The 18873-nt window shown below is 43.6% G+C and overlaps 1 protein-coding gene across 1 annotated transcript in view; it reads left to right on the forward strand.

Annotated features, from left to right (window-relative positions):
* LOC124593704 (succinate dehydrogenase [ubiquinone] flavoprotein subunit, mitochondrial) overlaps positions 1-18873 on the forward strand; it is a 100923-nt gene that overhangs the window by 12411 nt on the left and 69639 nt on the right. The window contains exon 3 of the mRNA XM_047132011.1: positions 16065-16282. Within this exon, the coding sequence (XP_046987967.1) occupies positions 16065-16282 (218 nt within the window). The remainder of the gene's footprint in view (positions 1-16064; positions 16283-18873) is intronic.

The following is an 18873-nucleotide window of genomic DNA, read 5'->3' on the forward strand; positions in this document are numbered from 1 at the left end:
ATGTCTGTGTTGTGATAGTGCCACGCAAAACAACAAGGGGTGCAAGCCCCCTCCATGAAAAACACAACCACACCATAACACCACTGCCTCCGAATTTTACTGTTGGCACCACACATGCTGGCTGATGACATTCACTGGGCATTCGCCATACCCACATCCTGCCATCTGATCGCCTCATTGTGTACTGTGATTCGTCACTCCACACAGCGTTTTTCCACTGCTCAATCGTCGAATGTTTACACTCCTTACACCAAGCAAAGCATCATTTGGCGTTTTCCAGCATGATGTGTGGCTCATAAGCAGGCGCTTGACTATGATATCAAAGTTCTCTCAATTCTTGCCTAACTGTCAAAATACTTGAATTGAATCCTGATGCAGTTCGGAATTCCTTTGTGATGGTCTGGATAGATGTCTTGTCTATTACACATCACAACCCTCTTCAACTGTCGGCGGTGATGAAATCTTTGGTAGTGAAGGTTCAGGAAGAATCTAAATACCAAAGGAAATCGATGGCTGCACTGGGATCACCAGAGTGCTGCAGCCCAAATTCGGCAATGGTAACTTTCGATGGAGCCCATATCAATTTAAAGGGAAAAATGATGGCAGCAGTCAGATACAAAGGCACAAACAAAAAGCTTTCATTAACAATTGTCAACTCGTGAAAAACAATCACTTTGTCTTGAAATAGCTCAATGCCTTCAGTTTAAATATTAACTAAAATAAGTCACTGATTGGGGGATAAAAATAGCTTTAAAGAAGCCAAGAAGAAAATATGCTATGATCATGAATCACTTGTCCAGCCCGACTTAGGCATATGCAGAATCTACAAAGCAGTCCTAAAATTGAAGACAGGAGCCACCCAAATTTTTTTCAAGGTAATGTTTCAGACACAGACCATTACCATTTGCTATGATGAATAATGTTAAAGAAGAAATTAAGACTGGCCAAAGAAAGAATCTGGAAGTAAGTGAATCACTTAATAGGCTGTTCCAAAACAAAAAGGATCAATAAAAATCTCTGAAGATATCAGAGTGACTGTAGAGCTACAGGTGGAAATAGATCAGTATCTGATCCCAGTGCCTGGGGAGTTCTTTCAGAAAATCAGAAGTGGAAAATGGTTTACAAAAATAATTTACCGAATGCATATTTCCAGTTGGAACTGGAATGGGGAATCCAAGATGGTGACTATCGTCAACTCTGCACTTGGTCTGTTCGAATACCAGAGATTACTGTTTGGTATACAAATACTCCTGCACTATATCAGATATTTGTGGAACAAATCACAAGTACCATACCTGTGTGTGCCAATTACTTGGATGACATAACTTTCACAGGCACGAATATGGATGAGCACATGAAGAATTTGGACATGCTTTTCACACAACTGGAAGGAAATGGCCTCAGATTCAGTTAGAAAGAAATGTGAAATCTTCAGAAACAAAGAAGGATACTTATGCTGCATCACTGATGATGCCGGTAGAATCCAACCATGTGAAGCTAGTATGGAAGCAATAAAAAAGCTGTCCCCATTCAAAGAATATCCAGGAATCATAATCTTTCATTGGAATAGTAAATTACTACAACAAATTCATCAAGGGATTTGCTGAAGCTGAAGGACCACTGAACCAACTTTGAAAGAAAAATTCTCAGCCCAAATGGATCAAGCAAGAAGCAGCAGTTTAGAAGCTTGAGAAGGAAATTAAATTGGTGCATTTTTACCCAACTCAAACTGCATTATTAACCACTGATGCATCTTCGTATGGAATCAGAGCAGTATTGTCTCTAGTATACAGGTGGAGACTTCGCCATTGCTCCCAAGACTTTAAGTAAAAATCAGGCCAGATACAGACAGATTTAAAAGAAGCACTATCTATAACTTATTGGGTCAAGAAATTTCAGCAATACTTTTGTGGAAGAAGATTTACAAGATTTGAATTAATCACAGAGCACAAGCATCAATTTCAGTATTCCATCCAAGGAAACAGCTGCCAGTAATGACAGAGACTACAAATATGAGACATAACTATGAAATTGGATATAGGTCCACAGAGAAACTTTGCTATGCTGATGCCTTATCAAAGCTACCTGCAAATCTGGATGAAAAATGGGTATGTCTAAAGAATCTTGCTTGCAACTTGACAAAGAAATTGATAAACAGATAGCTATTTCCAGTTGATCACAGAAAGAATTGAGAAACCACGAGCAAGAGTGCAGCACTAAAAATGATTCTGCATTATTTAATAACTGATGGTCAGACTATCTGCCAAAGGACAAAAACTTTGGCAGCCATATTTTAGCAAAAGGATTGCCATCAACACCAGGCATGGCTTGTTACTTCTTGATACAGAGTTTGCAAGGATCATCATTCCCCAAAAGTGCCAAAATTTTGAAGACACTTCATGGTGAACTCTGGGGCTTTGTCAGAACAAAACAAATGGCAAGAATATAGTGTTGATGACCAAAAATAGACAAAGCAAGTAAATAAATGGTTTCACAACATGAACTTTATCAAGTGGCACAATATAATTCAAAAAAGGATTTTCAAAACTTGCCCAAAGCAACAAAAACCTGTGAAAGAATTCACATTGATTGTGTTGGATTATTTTGAAAATCATCCTGTTTAATATTTGTGGCTGTCTAGTCGCAGTTCCCTTAGGTACTTGACACGTTGTCAGCTACTTCAGAAATCACAATAAAGGCACTCGGAGAAAATACACTCCTGGAAATCGAAAAAAGAACACATTGACACCGGTGTGTCAGACCCACCATACTTGCTCCGGACACTGCGAGAGGGCTGTACAAGCAATGATCACACGCACGGCACAGCGGACACACCAGGAACCGCGGTGTTGGCCGTCGAATGGCGCTAGCTGCGCAGCATTTGTGCACCGCCGCCGTCAGTGTCAGCCAGTTTGCCGTGGCATACGGAGCTCCACCGCAGTCTTTAACACTGGTAGAATGCCGCGACAGTGTGGACGTGAACCGTATGTGCAGTTGACGGACTTTGAGCGAGGGCGTATAGTGGGCACGCGGGAGGCCGGGTGGACGTACCGCCGAATTGCTCAACACGTGGGGCGTGAGGTCTCCACAGTACATCGATGTTGTCGCCAGTGGTCGGCGGAAGGTGCACGTGCCCGCCGACCTGGGACCGGACCACAGCGACGCACGGATGCACGCCAAGACCGTAGGATCCTACGCAGTGCCGTAGGGGACCGCACCGCCATTTCCCAGCAAATTAGGGACACTGTTGCTCCTGGGGTATCGGCGAGGACCATTCGCAACCGTCTCCATGAACCTGGGCTACGGTCCCGCACACCGTTAGGCCGTCTTCCGCTCACGCCCCAACATCGTGCAGCCCGCCTCCAGTGGTGTCGCGACAGGCGTGAATGGAGGGACGAATGGAGACGTGTTGTCTTCAGCGATGAGTCGCTTCTGCCTTGGTGCCAATGATGGTCGTATGCGTGTTTGGCGCCGTGCAGGTGAGCGCCACAATCAGGACTGCATACGACCGAGGCACACAGGGCCAACACCCGGCATCATGGTGTGGGGAGCGATCTCCTACACTGGCCGTACACCACTGGTGATCGTCGAGGGGACACTGAATAGTGCACGGTACATCCAAACCATCATCGAACCCATCGTTCTACCATTCCTAGACCGGCAAGGGAACTTGCTGTTCCAACAGGACAATGCACGTCCGCATGTATCCCGTGCCACCCAACGTGCTCTAGAAGGTGTAAGTCAACTACCCTGGCCAGCAAGATCTCCGGATCTGTCCCCCATTGAGCATGTTTGGGACTGGATGAAGCGTCGTCTCACGCGGTCTGCACGTCCAGCACGAACACTGGTCCAACTGAGGCGCCAGGTGGAAATGGCATGGCAAGCCGTTCCACAGGACTACATCCAGCATCTCTATGATCGTCTCCATGGGAGAATAGCAGCCTGCATTGCTGCGAAAGGTGGATATACACTGTACTAGTGCCGACATTGTGCGTGCTCTGTTGCCTGTGTCTATGTGCCTGTGGTTCTGTCAGTGTGATCATGTGATGTATCTGACCCCAGGAATGTGTCAATAAAGTTTCCCCTTCCTGGGACAATGAATTCATGGTGTTCTTATTTCAATTTCCAGGAGTGTATTTGCCATAGAATGATTTCATAAGGCCATAGTTTCTGGCAGTGATATAAATTTGTATGAAATGAATTAAGATTCCTGTGGCAATAATGGCTTGGATAACTGAACTGCAGGTCAGCTTTATCCTACTTCAAATTTTAAAGCAGGATGATTTTTCAAGACGTGCAAGGAAGGGGTGAAAAAAGACTAACTATGGACGACAAAACAAGAAAGAAGCTCTGCAGAAAATGTTGATTAGTTATCACACAATGCCAAATCCAGTAACTGGAAAATCACTTGCTGCACTATTTCAAGGGTGTCAGCCAAGCGTCACACTGTCACTGATCCTTCCGTCAAGAGGCAGCAAAGCCAAAGAATGCAAAAATTTCTCAAATGATTTGTCAAGCAGCTCACCATGGATCATTAGCAGTACAAGCAAGCAGCTGAGGAATATGCCTTATGGAACTGTCAAAAGCCATCAAAACCAACTCAGAAAATGCAGCATCTTGAACAATAGTCGGCACCACAGAACTGAAGCTGAATGGCACTTAACGCACCTGCTTTCTGAACCAGCAATAGAACCAGGGTGAAAATGGACCCCAGGATACTTCAGAGACTTAATCAGAAATTGCACAGATGGAGGGGAAATAAAACATTGGAAAGTCCAGGATGAAATAACAATAATATGAAAAGGATTGATTACTACTCATCATGTAGAGGTGGTGGTGTTGCCGACAGGTGCAATGAAAGACAGCTAAACATTTAAGCTTTCAAACAAATAAGTCCATCTTCCTGGTGCATGCAAGTGGCCCTCAACCCACCTCCCCCCCCCCCCTCCCCCCCCTCACACACACACACACACACACACAACTTGCATGCATATCGTAGCTGTGTGTGTGTTTAGCAGTCTTTTCATTGTGCATGTCTGCAACTCAGTGCCTCATGCATGTGATGAGTAATGGATTGAGGGTATATCTACCAAACTGAGGAGATCAATAAGGATTCGTTGAAATAGGTTCGCATCAGCCCTTACTCAAATTAACTGGGGGAATATTATCTATGAAATTTTGCACATTTTAATAAAATTTCTGTGCATATACAGTAGTGCCATGACTTCCAATATTGTATTCAGTTATTTTGCTACACTTGCATCGGCTACAATAAGATAATACCAAATTAAGAGGTGCATTCAAGTTATGACATCTCTGATATATTTTCTTCAAGAGTGTGGTTTGTTTTAAAGGACACATGCTGTTGTGAATGTGTGACAGAGATGGCAGCTCTGTACAGCACAGAGAACTCTGACAGCAGCAAGAGTGAGGAGTGTTTTTGATACTTAAAATAGCGAAGTTTCCATTACAAGAACAGCATGTAATCATTCACGTTCTCCATTTGTATGGCGTGAAACTGATTGAAATTCATTAGAAGTAGAGTGAGGTGTGGTGATAGTGTCTTGGGTGTGTCTAATGTGCATTCATGGGTGTGACAGTTCAAAGAAAGCAGAACTTCATTTGAAACAAACCAAGACAATCTTGGGCCTGCCTCAGTATGGCTAAAGATATGACCCAGTAAGTGGAGAAAGGTGTTTTGGAGGATTGCCAAATTAGTGTCAAACACACTACCACCAAAGTTGGCATTTCCATGGCATCTGTGCATACAATCCTGCATGAAGACCTGAAAATGCAGGTGGGTGCCTCGATGCTGACATATGATCACAAGGGTGTGTGTGTGTGTGTGTGTGTGTGTGTGTGTGTGTGTGTGCGCGCGCTCTTTTCTCACATGATATACTGCGAACTATGGATAAAAGGGACAATCAGATTCCATATTTCTATATTTCTGGAAAATATTTGACACAGTGACTCACTGCCAACTGTTGACATGCAATTCACACTTAAGTGCCTGGCAGAGGGTACATTGAACCATTTTTATACTGCTTCTCTTCCATTCCACTCTCGAATGGCGCATGGGAAAAAGGAACACCTAAATCTTTCTGTTCGAGCTCTGATTTCTCTTATTTTATTATGATGATCATTTCTCCCTACGCAGGTGGGTGTCAACAAAATATTTTCGCATTCGGAAGAGAAAGCTGGTGATTGAAATTTCGTAAATAGATCTCACCGCAAAGAAAACTGCCTTTGTTTCAGTGACTGCCACCTCAACTCGTGTAGCATATCAGTGGCACTCTCACCCCTATTGTGCAGTAACATGAAACAGGTTGCCCTTCTTTGCACTTTTTTGTTAATCCTATCTGGTAAGGATCCCACGCCATGCAGCAATATTCCAGCTGAGGACAGACAGGTGTAATGTAGGCTGTCTCTTTAGTGGGTTTGTCACATCTTCTAAGTGTTCTGCCAACAAAGCGCAGTCTTTGTTTCGCCTTCCCCACAATATTATCTGTGTGTCCTTTCCAATTTAAGTTGCTCATAATTGTAATTCCTAGGCATTTAGTCGAATTGACAGCCCTTAGATTTGTGCAATTTATCAGATTTCTTTTAGTACCCATGTGGATGACCTTGCTCTTTTCTTTGTTTAGTGCCAATTGCCACTTTTTGCACCATACAGAAATTCTCTCTAGATCATTTTGTAATTGGAATTGGCCGTCTGATTTTACTAGACAGCAAACTACAGCATCATCTGCAAACAATCTAAGGGGGCTGCTCAGATTATCCCCTAGATCATTTATGGAAATCAGGAACAGCAGAGGGCCTATGACACTACCTTGTGGAACGCCAGATATCACTTCTGTTCTACTCGATAATTTACCATCTATCACTACGAACTGTGACCCGTCTGAGAGGAAATCATGACTCCAGTAACGCAACTCCCCCCACCACCACCACCATCACCACCAGGGGGCTCACCGCTCTTTGGTGAGTAAGTGCTTGGCGACCACGGGGCCCCAGCCCTTGTAGCACCACTTCTCTTTCAGTGCTGATTGTCTCCTCTTCTTCTGTCCTTTTTCCCCTCTCTTGGGGAGATGTCTCGTGCTTCCATGGGCTCTTAAAGCTCATTTTTGTTGGTTTACTTGTAGGTCTCTTCTCTCATGGTTCTTTCCCTGTGCTGTGCTGTACTGTACTGTTCTTTCCCTGTGCTGTGCTGTACTGTACTGTACTGTTCTTTCCCTGTACTGTACTGTTCTTTCCCTGTACTGTACTGTTCTTTCCCTGTACTGTACTGTTCTTTCCCTGTATCACCCTTTCCTCGTTTTGCTCTTTCCCTGTTTCCTCTTTGCCTGTTCTTTGTTCTGCTCTCCTTTTCCTCCGCTGTGGTGTTTGAGGCCATCCTTCCTTTCTTCCTTTCCTTCTTATCTTTTCTTCTCCTCCTTGTGTGTGCCTGACGGCCACCCATGCATTTGACGCATAACAGGAGACTGGGTAATGGGTAATTCCCAGCCCCAGGTTGGCATGCAGGCCCCTCACGTACCCCCTGGTACATGCCAGGCCCAGGGAGTGGTGATTGCCTGAGCTTTTACCTTCCTCCTCTGCCGAATGGTCCCTCGGTCTGTCGTTCAAGAGGTGTGACCTAAGATGTGGACAATCATCTAAGGCGGGAGGCTCCCCTTTGGAGGGCTCCTGCAGGAAGGAGCACGCCATCAGGGACACTGGCAATCATCGGGGACTTCTTCCCAATGACTGATTTTCCTCCTCTTTCTCTGAGTGTTTCACATAAAAGAAAGTGGAATGAGGCTCCTGCCTCAATGTCTCTTCCTGTTGTGCCTCGATATCTAGCAGTCTCACGTTTAGATGAAAACAAGACTTTTGCTTCTGTAAACCCCTTTGTTATACAGACAGGCGTGGATGGCATCACCGGCCCTGTAAAGTCATGCTCTTGGCTCCACAATGGAATGCTGCTTTTGGAAATTAATAGTCCTCTCCAGGCCCAGAAACTACTCAAGGCTCAAACCCTCCACAAATATCCTATAAAAGTGGAGGCTTACTGGATGCTTAACTCGTCCTGTGGTGCTATCTACACCCGGCTGTTGGATGGCTTGGCGGAGGACAAATTAACTAATTATCTCTCGGATCAGGGCATTACTGCTGTTCGAGCTATGAAGAAGGTGCCCACTCGCACATTATTCCTGTCTTTCGATCGGTTCACGCTTCCTACCAAGATCAAGGCAGGCTATGAAGTCATCTCTGTGCGCCCTTACATTCCCAATCTGTTGAGGTGTTACAAATGCCACCAGTTCAATCATACCAGCATGTCATGTAAAAACGTGGCCAGATGTGTCACTTGTAGCAGGGATGCACACAAGGGTGCCTGCCCTCCTCTTTCTCCCCGCTGCATTAATTGTCATGGAGAACGTGCTGCTTCTTCTCGTTCTTGTCCCTTCTATCAAGACGAGCGGGCTGTTCAGGAGATACGGATTTCCTGTTGCCCGGAAACTGTTGGTGAGCTGTAAACCGAATATCCCTTCGTCTGGAAGCTACAGCACCATGTTAACCTCTCCCCGTCCCACAAAAAACATGGCTACACAAACTTGTGACTTACAGTTTAGTTCAGTGGTGGCAAAGTCGCCTCGCCTTCAAGCAGAAACTCTGTCTCCCACTTCCCGGGCAGTAGATTCTGCTACCCGTTCTTCGCCCTCACCAGCGAACAAAATTGCAACGCAGCCAACGAACCATCATTTCAAAATGGGTTACTCCCGGGAAGATTTCTTGCTTACCTCAATTTCGCAGCCGTTAACTACATGTGCAGTGCCATCACACTATTAAGGAAAGCAAGAAAGCATGCTGGGTTCCCATCACTAGCTCGTTCAACAGTTTCACTCCGTCCTCTCTCGTTTGGGGTGGCCTGCGCCGGCTTTCTGGAACTTCCGCCCACTCCCCAATCCCTAGTCTGACTGTGGCGGGAAACATCATAGTCGACACTGTGGATGTTTCCAACGCTTTGGGCCAGTACTTTGTGAAGGTTTCAAGCCCCACCCACTACCATCCTGCCTTCCTTCCTCAGAAACAGGTGGAGGAGTCTCATGCAATCTCTTTTCTCTCTTTGAATCGAAAATGCTACAATACTCCTTTTATGATGAGGGAGCTTGAACGTGCTCTCCTCATCCAGGTCTTCTGCTCCTGGGCCTGATACAATCCACATCCTCATGCTGCAGAATCTTCCTCCTGCCGAAAAATGCTTTCTCCTCGATATCTACGACCGTATTGGGACTGACGGTGTATTTCCCATGCTTTGGCGTGAAGCTATTATTGTTCCCCGACCTAAGCCTGGTAAAGATAAATCTCTTCCTTCCAGCTATTGTCCAGTTTCCCTTACCAGCAGCATTAGTTTATGATAGCTGTTGGCGGACGGGCATTCTACATACTACGCACACATGGGGCCTTCGCAGTCGTCTTCCCACTTTCATCCGGGTATTTTTAGCAGACCGAGTTTTCCGAGTACATGTGGGTTCCTCTTTATCCCACACCTTTCCTCGGGAGAACAGGGTGCCTCAGGGCTCCGTACTGAGTGTCATCCTCTTCGCCATAGCCATCAACCCCATTATGGACTGCCTTCCAGCTGGCGTTTCTGGCTCTTAGCTATTTATTGCAGCTCCCAGTGGACATGTCTTCTGCAACTGTGTCTTCAGCGTTGTCTGGACCGTCTTTGTTCTTGGAGTGTCACAAATGGTTTCTGCCACCATTCTCGCGACTGGGCCAAAATGCTCTCCCATTTGTGGATGCAACGAAGTTCTTAGGGCTTACGTTCGATAGGAAACTTAGTTGGTCCTACCTGGCTGCACGCTGCACCCGGTCCCTAAATGTCCTTCATGTATTGAGTGGTACTTCTTGGGGAGCTGAGCAGACTGTCCTCTGCCTCTATTGATCTCTTGTCCATTCCAAGTTGGATTTTGGATGCATTGTCTACTCCTCTGCACGTATGTCTATCTTACGCCTTCTAAATACAATACATCATTTGGGGATCTGTTTCGCCACTGGTGCCTTCTGTACTAGCCCTGTTGAGAACCTCTACACAGAAGCTGCCCCACTGTCATACCAACACAACATCCTACTCAGTAGATATGCGTGTCGCCTTTCTTCCATGCCAGGCCACCCAACCTTTGATCCTTTTTTTGATGACATTCTTGACCGCCAGTATGAGATGTACGTTTCTTCTCTGCGGCCTTCCGGCATCTGCTTTCGTCACCTGTTTCAACAGCTGCAGTTCACACTTCTTGCCACTTTTCGAATGGGTGAGTGCCCTTCACCACCTTGACTTCAGACACAGGTTTGTGTTCGTTTTGACTTCAGCTCATTCTCGAAGGATTCAACTCCTGAGCTGACCTGTCGCTGTGAATTTCTCAAATTTCGCTCACAACTTGCCGATAGCATATTTTTGTACTCTAATGGTTCCAAGTCCGCCCAAGGTGTTGGCTTGTGCTTTTGTCGTCGGGGCTGATACGTTTCAATACCGGCTTCTCGAGCAGTGCACAATTTTTACTGCAGAGCTTTTTGCCCTCTATCGGGCTGTTCACAACGACCGGAGGCACCAGCTCACTCGCTGTGTGATCTGCTCTGACTCCCTCAGTGCCCTTCAGAGTCTAGATGATCCCAATCCAGTCCACCCTATCGTTCGACCAATCCAGCACTGCCTCCATTTGTTCCCATATGGGGGAGCCCAAGTGATGTTCATGTGAGTTCTTGGCCATGTTGGAGTGCTTGGGAATGACGCTGCTGATGCTACAGCCAAGGCCAGAGTCCATCTCGGTCGGCCCACCTCTTACTCTGTTTCCTTGGAAGACATTTGTACTTTTCTCTATCGGTGTATCACGTCACTTTGGCATGACCATTGGTGTTCCCTTCATGGGAACAAACTCAGAGAAGTCAAATCTCTCCCAACAGCCTGCTAGACTTCCTCCCGGCCGTCTCGCCATGACGAAGTAATGTTAGCTTGGTTGCAAATAGAACACTGCTGCTTTAGTCACTGCCACTTGTTGAGTGGTGACCCTGCACCCAGATGTCCTTTCTGTAGCCAGCCATTAACAGACAGACATTTCCTGATACTTTGCCCCTATTTTAGCCACTTACATCTCAGGGTCGGACTGCCTCCCCCTTTTGCCGGACATTTTAGCAGATTATGTGCGAGCTCTGGCTCACGTAAGTTTTTAAAAAAGCGGTAAAATGACAAAAGAGACTTGATTTCTACCTGGTGACTCTGGTGTCTTGTTGACGTCTTTTAGATACTCTTCTGTAACGTCTTGATGTTTTAGATTTGTTTTTCTTCCTTTTTGTATTGGACCTCGCAACGGTTTTTTACCCTCGTGTTTCCAGCATTCTATGGTCCTATACTGGGGACTTCTGAAATTAGATGTTTTGCACTGTAAAACCCCACAGAAAAAGGAAGAAAAAAAGTCACACAACTGAGACGATACTCCATATGCACGCAATTTTATTAATAGTCGCTTGTGAAGAACGATATCAAAAGCCTTCTGGAAATCTAGGTATATGGGATCGCTCTGAGATCCCTTGTCAACAGCACTCATTACGATATTTCCTGAATCTGTGTGTGTTGTGTGTCAGTAAGTCATTTTCTTCAAGGTGATTCACAATTTTCGAGTACAGTATATGCTCCAAAATCCTACTGCAAATTGAGGTCAGTCATATGGGTCTGTAATTCAGTGAATTACTTCTATTTCCTTTCTTGAATATTGGCGTGACCTGTACTACTTTCCAGTCTTTAGGAACAGACCTTTCGTCAAGTGAGTGTTTGTATATGATTGCTAAGAAAGGTGCTATTGTGTCTGCATACTCTGAAAGGAACCTGATTGGTATACCATCTGGTCTCGAAGACTTGCCTTTTTTAAGCGATTTGAGTTGTTTTGCAACACCTAAGATATCTACTTTTATGTCACTCATACTAACTGCTGTTCTGGTTTCGAATTCTGGAATATTTACTTTATCTTCTTTCGTGAAGGAATCACGGAAAACTGTATTTAGTAACTCCGCTTTAGTGGCACCATCATCGATAACATTTCCATCACTATCGTGCAGTGACGGTATTTACTGTTTTTTACCACTGCTGTATTTTACATACGACCAGAATCTCTTTGGGGTTTTCTACCATATTTTGAGACAATGTTTCATTGTGGAAACTATTAAAAGCATCTTGCATTGACGTCTGCAATAAATATGGAGCTTCCTTGAAACTTAGCCAGTATTGAGGATTTTGCATTCTTCTGAATTTGTCATGCTTTTTGCGTTGCTTCTGCTACAGTGTTGTGACATGTTTTGTGTACCATAGTGGATCAGCCCTGTCTCTTATTAAATTATGCGGTATGAATCTATCTACTGCTGTCGATACTGTATGTTTGAATTTGAGCCATATCTGGTCTACACTTTCATAATTAGCTTGGAAGGAATGGAGACTCTCTCTTAGGAAGGCAGCAAGCAAATTTTTATCTGCTGTTTTAAATAGATTTATTTTGTGTATATTTTTAGTGGTTTCGGTCGATATGGTTTTGAGCCTCACTACAATGACCTTGTGTTCACTAATAACTGTATCCGTCAAGACTCTCTCTATTAGATCAGGATTATTTGTGGCTAAGAGGTCGAATTAACAATTCATGTAGGCTCATGAACTAATTGTTCAAAGTAATTCTCAGAGAAAGCATTTAGTACAATTTTGGAAGATGTTTTCTGTCCACCACCGGCTTTGAACATGTATTTTCGCCAACAAATCAAGGCTAGATTGGAGTCTCCAGCAATCAGAACTGTGTGAGTGGGGTACTTATTTGTAATGAGATTCCAGTTTTCTTTGAGCTGTTCAGCTGTTATATCATCTGAGTCGTGGGTTCGGTAGGAGCCAATTATTATTTTGGTACGGCTGTTGAGTATAACCTCTACCCATAGTAATTCCCAGGAACTATCTATTTCAACTGCTCTACAAGATAAACTACTACCAACAGACACAAACACACCACCACCTACTTTACTTAATCTGTCCTTTCTGAACACGGTTTCTGCCTCTGTAAAAATTTCGGCAGAATTTATCTCCAGCTTTAGCCAGCTTTCTGTTCCTATAATGATTTCAGCTTCAGTACTTTCTGTCTCTCAGCACTTGAACCCCTGGTACTTTTCCAACACAGATACGAAAATTTACAACTACAATACCGACTGTTGCTTGGTCGATTCTTGTTGTTTCTTTGCCCTGTATCCTTTGAGACTGGAGCCCTTTTCTATCTTTCCTGAGACTGTCTAACCTAAAAAACCGCCCAGTTGATGCCACGCAGCCCGTGCTACCCATGTAGCCACCTCCTGTGTGTAGTGAACACCTGACCTATTTAGCGGAACCCGAAACCCCACCATCCTATGGCGCAAGTCGAGGGATCTGCAGGCTACACAGTCACAGAACCGTCTGAGCTTCTGATTCAGACTCTCCACTCGGCTATGTACCAAAGGTCCGCAGTCGGTCCTGTCGACGATGCTGCAGATGGTGAGCTCTGCCTTCATCTCACTAGTAAGACTGGCAGTCTTGACCAACTCAGATAGGCGCCGGAAACCAGAGAGAATCTGTTCCAATCCATAGCGACACATGTCATTAGTGCCAACATGAGCCACAACCTGCAGTTGGCTGCACCCTGTACCCTTCATGGCATCCGGAAGGACCCTTTCCATATCTTGGATGAGTGCCCCCCGGTATGCACATGGAGTGCCCTTCGGCTTTCTTCCGTCCTTAGTTGCCATATCCCTAAGGGGCTCCATACGAGGTACAAGTGTATGGAGTAGGTTCCCGGATATGTGAGTTGTTCAAAGACTTATTAAGCATTAGAACCCATTATGTTATCTTCGATAGTGAGTATTAATCAGAGTCAAGGCTATCATCATGAGTGCCCCAGGGAAGTGTGATTGGACCACTATTATTTTCTGAATACATATATGATCTGGTGGACAGGGTGGGCAGCAATCTGTGATAGTTTGCTAATGATGTATGTATGGAATGGTGTCAAAGTTGAATGACTGTGGGAGGATAGAAGATGATTTAGACAAAATTCTAATTTGTGTGATGAATGGCACCTAGCTTTAAATGAAGAAAAATGTAAGTTAATGGAGACGAGCAGGGAAAAGAAACCTGTAATGGGCAGATACAGCATTAGTAGTGTCCTGCTTGACACAGTCAGGACATTTAAATAGGTAGGCATAACATTGCAGAGCAATATGAAATGGAATGATCGTGTGAGGATTGTGGAATGGAAGACTAATTGTTGAATTAGGTTTATTGGGAACATTTTGGTAAAGAGAGGTTCATCTGTTAAGTAGACCACATGCAAACGCCAATGTGATTTATTCTTGAGTACTGCTAGAGTGTTTAGGACCCATACCAGGTCAGCTTAAAGGAAAATGCTGAAGCAATTCAGCGGCAGACTGCTAGATTTGTTACCAGTATGTTCGAATGATACGCAAGTGTTATGGAGATGCTTCAGGATCCCAAATGGGAATCCCTGGAGGAAAGACAACTTCTTCTCGAGAAACACTTGAGAAAATTTAGAAAACGAGCATTCGAAGCTGACTACAGAATGATTATACTGCCCTAACATATACTTTGCCTATGGACCACAAAGATAAGATACAAGAAATTAGAGCTCATATGGACACCTATAGATGGTTGTTTATTCCCTCGCTCGATTTGTGAGTTGAACAGGAAAGGAAACAGTAGTGGCACAAGGTACCCTCCATCACACACCGTACGGTGGGTTGGTGAGTAAGTTTCTAGATGTAGATGTACTTTCTTTTCATTGATTGTGGAAATGAATTGGACATTTTTCAATCCTGAAATGAAGCACCAGTCAGTCCAATGGAAGCAGTCATACTCATGGTCCCAGAAATTTTCAGGTTAACACCAGTGCTGAAAAAATGATGGTGGCCAAGTTCTGGAGCAGTAATCCTTACACATCACCTTACAAAGGGCACTACAGTGACTGGTGCAACCTACCAAGATGTTTTTAAGAACAAGCTCCTTCCAGCATGGCATGAAAAAAGTATGGAGAAGGCTGCATACATGCCCTTTTCATCAAATCAGTGCACCAGGCTAATGTGACACTCCAACTTCTTCGTGACAACTTTGAAGTGATTTCTCATCCTCTCTACACACATGACCAGCTCCCAATGACTTCTGGCTGTTCCCAATTATGGAAGAGACACTCCATGGTCACACACTCACTGGCTGTGCCGCTATTGCATCAGCAATTTTCCTGTGGGTAAACCAGAATCCTAAAAGTGTTCGCAGTGGCTCTGGAATCATGGCGTCAATATTGTGAAAGATGTGTACGGCCACAGGGAGATTACATGGAGAAATGACGGAAGTTTCAAATTTTCATGTGACTGGTGTATGAGAAGAAAATTTGGAGGTGTGTTAACTTGGACGCACCTTGTATTGCTTTGTGTTCTGTGTTAATATACCAGCTATTTTAAGACTTACGGTTACTTGGGTGCTCACCGAATAATTTATTAGAAACAATACTGACTGGGAAGCAGTGGTTTTTTTTGTGTGTGTGTGTGTGTGTGTGTGTGTGTGTGTGTGTGTGTGTGTGTGTGTGTGTAGGTTTATGCTATTTCATCCTGACTGCCCTGAAAAATTAAGTTAGGTTGTCAACTCTAGCATATAACAGATTCAGTAACTGCATCAGAGTGAACATGAGTGACACCAGTGTTTTGGTAGTAGTTTTATAGTTCGTGATTAAAAGCATGCAGCTTAAAAACATTTCACATATGAGAAATTGTACATTAGATAACACTTTTGATAACAACAAAAAATACTTCTCATTTGAGTCCTCTCTTATGTCATCTAACAACTGATAAAAATACCTGTACAAAACTCAAGAAACAAAGATACCAGTAGGTGTTATGCATATATCTTTAGTACTGGCAGCAAGTGTATTTTACATTTTGTATCATACAGTGGGTATATTGTTATTCACCATACTAATTGTTACTCATGCCAAGTCCATATGCTGTTCTGTATTTTACAGATTTCAGGATCATACCCTGTTGTAGACCACACTTATGATGCCGTGGTTGTCGGAGCAGGAGGTGCCGGTCTCAGGGCAGCATTTGGACTGGTTGCAGAAGGATTTAAAACAGCTGTCATTACAAAACTGTTTCCCACCCGTTCACATACTGTAGCTGCCCAAGGTGGTATCAATGCTGCCTTGGGGAACATGGAGGAAGACAACTGGCAGTGGCATATGTGAGCATCCAACAGCAGATAATTTTTCTGTTTATAAATACTTCTCAGTTCACACAGTTTGATCAGCATTTCCTTTAAGTGCTTTAATTTAGATGCATATGCACTGCTAATTCATATGACAAGAAAGCGCTCAGTTGGCTACTTGTTGTTCATGCAAAATGCAGACTGTTGCTATTTCTCCCAGGAGTGCAGTTCCATCTCTTCCTCTTCCTTTTCCTTTTTCATGTCTCTCCACCTCCCAGTTCTTCAGAACTCATTAGTAATTAATCCAAGCACTCATCATTTACTTACCTACTGTCAGTTATTTAATTACCTGTAGTCAGCATTAAGGTAGATATTGGATGAAGGGCAACAGGCAGATTCCATATTCTTAGGTTTCTGGTACGCATTTGACGCACTGCCCCACTGCGGATTATTAACAAAGTAATACAGCCTGGTAAGTTGTTCACCATGGGTGTTAATCAGAGATGAAAGGGTATCGTCAGGAGTGCCCCAGGGAAATGTGATAGAGCCACTATTGTTCTCTATATACATAACTGATCTAATAGATTAGCATGAGCAGCAGTCTTGTGACTGCAGACGATGCTGTAATGTATAGGAAAGATTGTCATTGAGTGACTGTAGAAGAATACAGAACAATGTAGACAAGGTTTCTATTTGATCTGATGAATGGCAGCATGCTTTAAATGTTGAGAAGTGCATGTTAATGTAGCTAAGTAGGAAAAAGTTCCTGCAACATTTGAATACATTATTTGTGGTGTACTGGTTGACAGTCATGCCAATTAAATATCTATGAAATAGAACAAGCATGTAAGAAAGATAGTAGAGAAGGCAAATGATTGAATTCAGTTTATTGCAAGAATTATAGTAAAGTATAGCTCACCTAAAAGGAGATTGGTTTACAGAACACTGAGAGATCCATTCTCGAGTGTTTGGTATCCTTGCCAATACTAATTAAAGAAAGACACCAAAGCATTTCAGAGGCATGCTGATAGATTTGGTACTAGTGGGTTCAATTAGTACGCAAGTACTACAGAGGTGTTTATTGAACTCAGATGGGAATTTAGTAGGTGCAAACATTGCCTAAGGGGGGACAGTGGTGTTTAGAAATACACTGTATGGTGGCTTGTAGAGTGTGGGTGTAGGTAAGTACCTCAACCCCTCATTTCCAGAATGTGCTGAAATCCAATATCTGATTGGCTAGTGTTCAGTCCATTCCTTTGCATGAAGGTATCACAGAATTTTTGATTAGTTTATCTTGTCTTAACATTGGGATCACAGATTTACTTCAAAGTTTGTGCACATTTAATAGGCCATTAAAACAACATAATGTGCTAGTGGTAAGGTGTCCTGGCAATTCCGCGAAAATTGCAAGAGAAGTTTTACTCATCTATTATGTAACTGATGTATTTGTGGGTAGGTGCTGGATGTTAGTTCATGGTAGTCAAGTGGTTAGTGTGCGAGCTGCATAAGACAAACATGTATGAGGCAACAGTTCGACTCCTGCTTAGAACTAATTTTTAATGTATATTTTTTCATCACTAGTCATATTATTATTTTATTTAATATTTGAGAGATAATATAATTTTTTAAAAAAACCACTTGTATTTGCATGAAGTTTCAGTGAATTGCATGTTATTTGACTATTTACAGTTTTTAATCAAATTTGATTATTAGAAGAAACATATTTAAAACTATCAACAGGTAAATGAAGAAATGCAAAGAGTTTTCCCGAAAATGTATGCCTGTTGTGATTTGCGAAATTCCCTAAATGTGCAGTCTGGTAAGGTACCCGTAACTAATTTACACCTTGACGCTTTGAGATGCAGACAGAGGAAGGCCCTATTTGGCAGTTAACCTGCATAGTAGCGAGACACTGCTAATGTAGCAAGAACAAATAGTGGAGATGCAGATTTTTTTTGAATCTCACAGGGTTTACACCTGAGCTACAAAAATGAAGTTTTAAGCAGGAGTCAAACTGTCACCCCGTACATGTTCGTCTGACGAAGCTCGAATGCTAACCCCTTGGCCACTATGAACTCTAAACATCTGGCACGTATGGGCAGATGCATCAGTAGCACAATAGATCTGTAAAACTTCTCTTGCAATTTTCTCAGTATTGCCAGAGTAGTGCATTTTACTGTCCGGTCCAATAGCTGAATGGTAAGTGTGATGGACTGCTGTCCTAAGGGGCCTGGGTTCAATTCCCTGCTGGGTCTGGGATTTTCTCCGCTCTGGGACTGGGTGGTGGTGTTTTCATCATCATTTCATTCCCATCTGGTGCACAGTCGCCCAATGTGCCGTCAAATGTAATAAGACCTGCACCAAGGTGGCCGGACGTGCCCCGTAAGGGGCCTTCCGACCAATGACGCCAAATGCTCATTTCCATTTCAGTGCATTTTACTACATGCACATTGTTATTTTAGTGGCCTACTAAAGGTGTACAAAGTTTGAAGTAAATCGATGATCCCAACTTCATGGCCTCCCCTAGTCCATGCTAAAGAGAGGCCGCTTTGTAAGTTTACAACCACTAGCTAACAGTGAAAGCAGACCAAAATACAAACAAGAAAAAATGGCAATGGCGATAGGGG

This window comes from Schistocerca americana, chromosome 2, assembly GCF_021461395.2.
Source record: "Schistocerca americana isolate TAMUIC-IGC-003095 chromosome 2, iqSchAmer2.1, whole genome shotgun sequence".
Classification (NCBI taxonomy): Eukaryota; Metazoa; Arthropoda; class Insecta; order Orthoptera; family Acrididae; genus Schistocerca; species Schistocerca americana.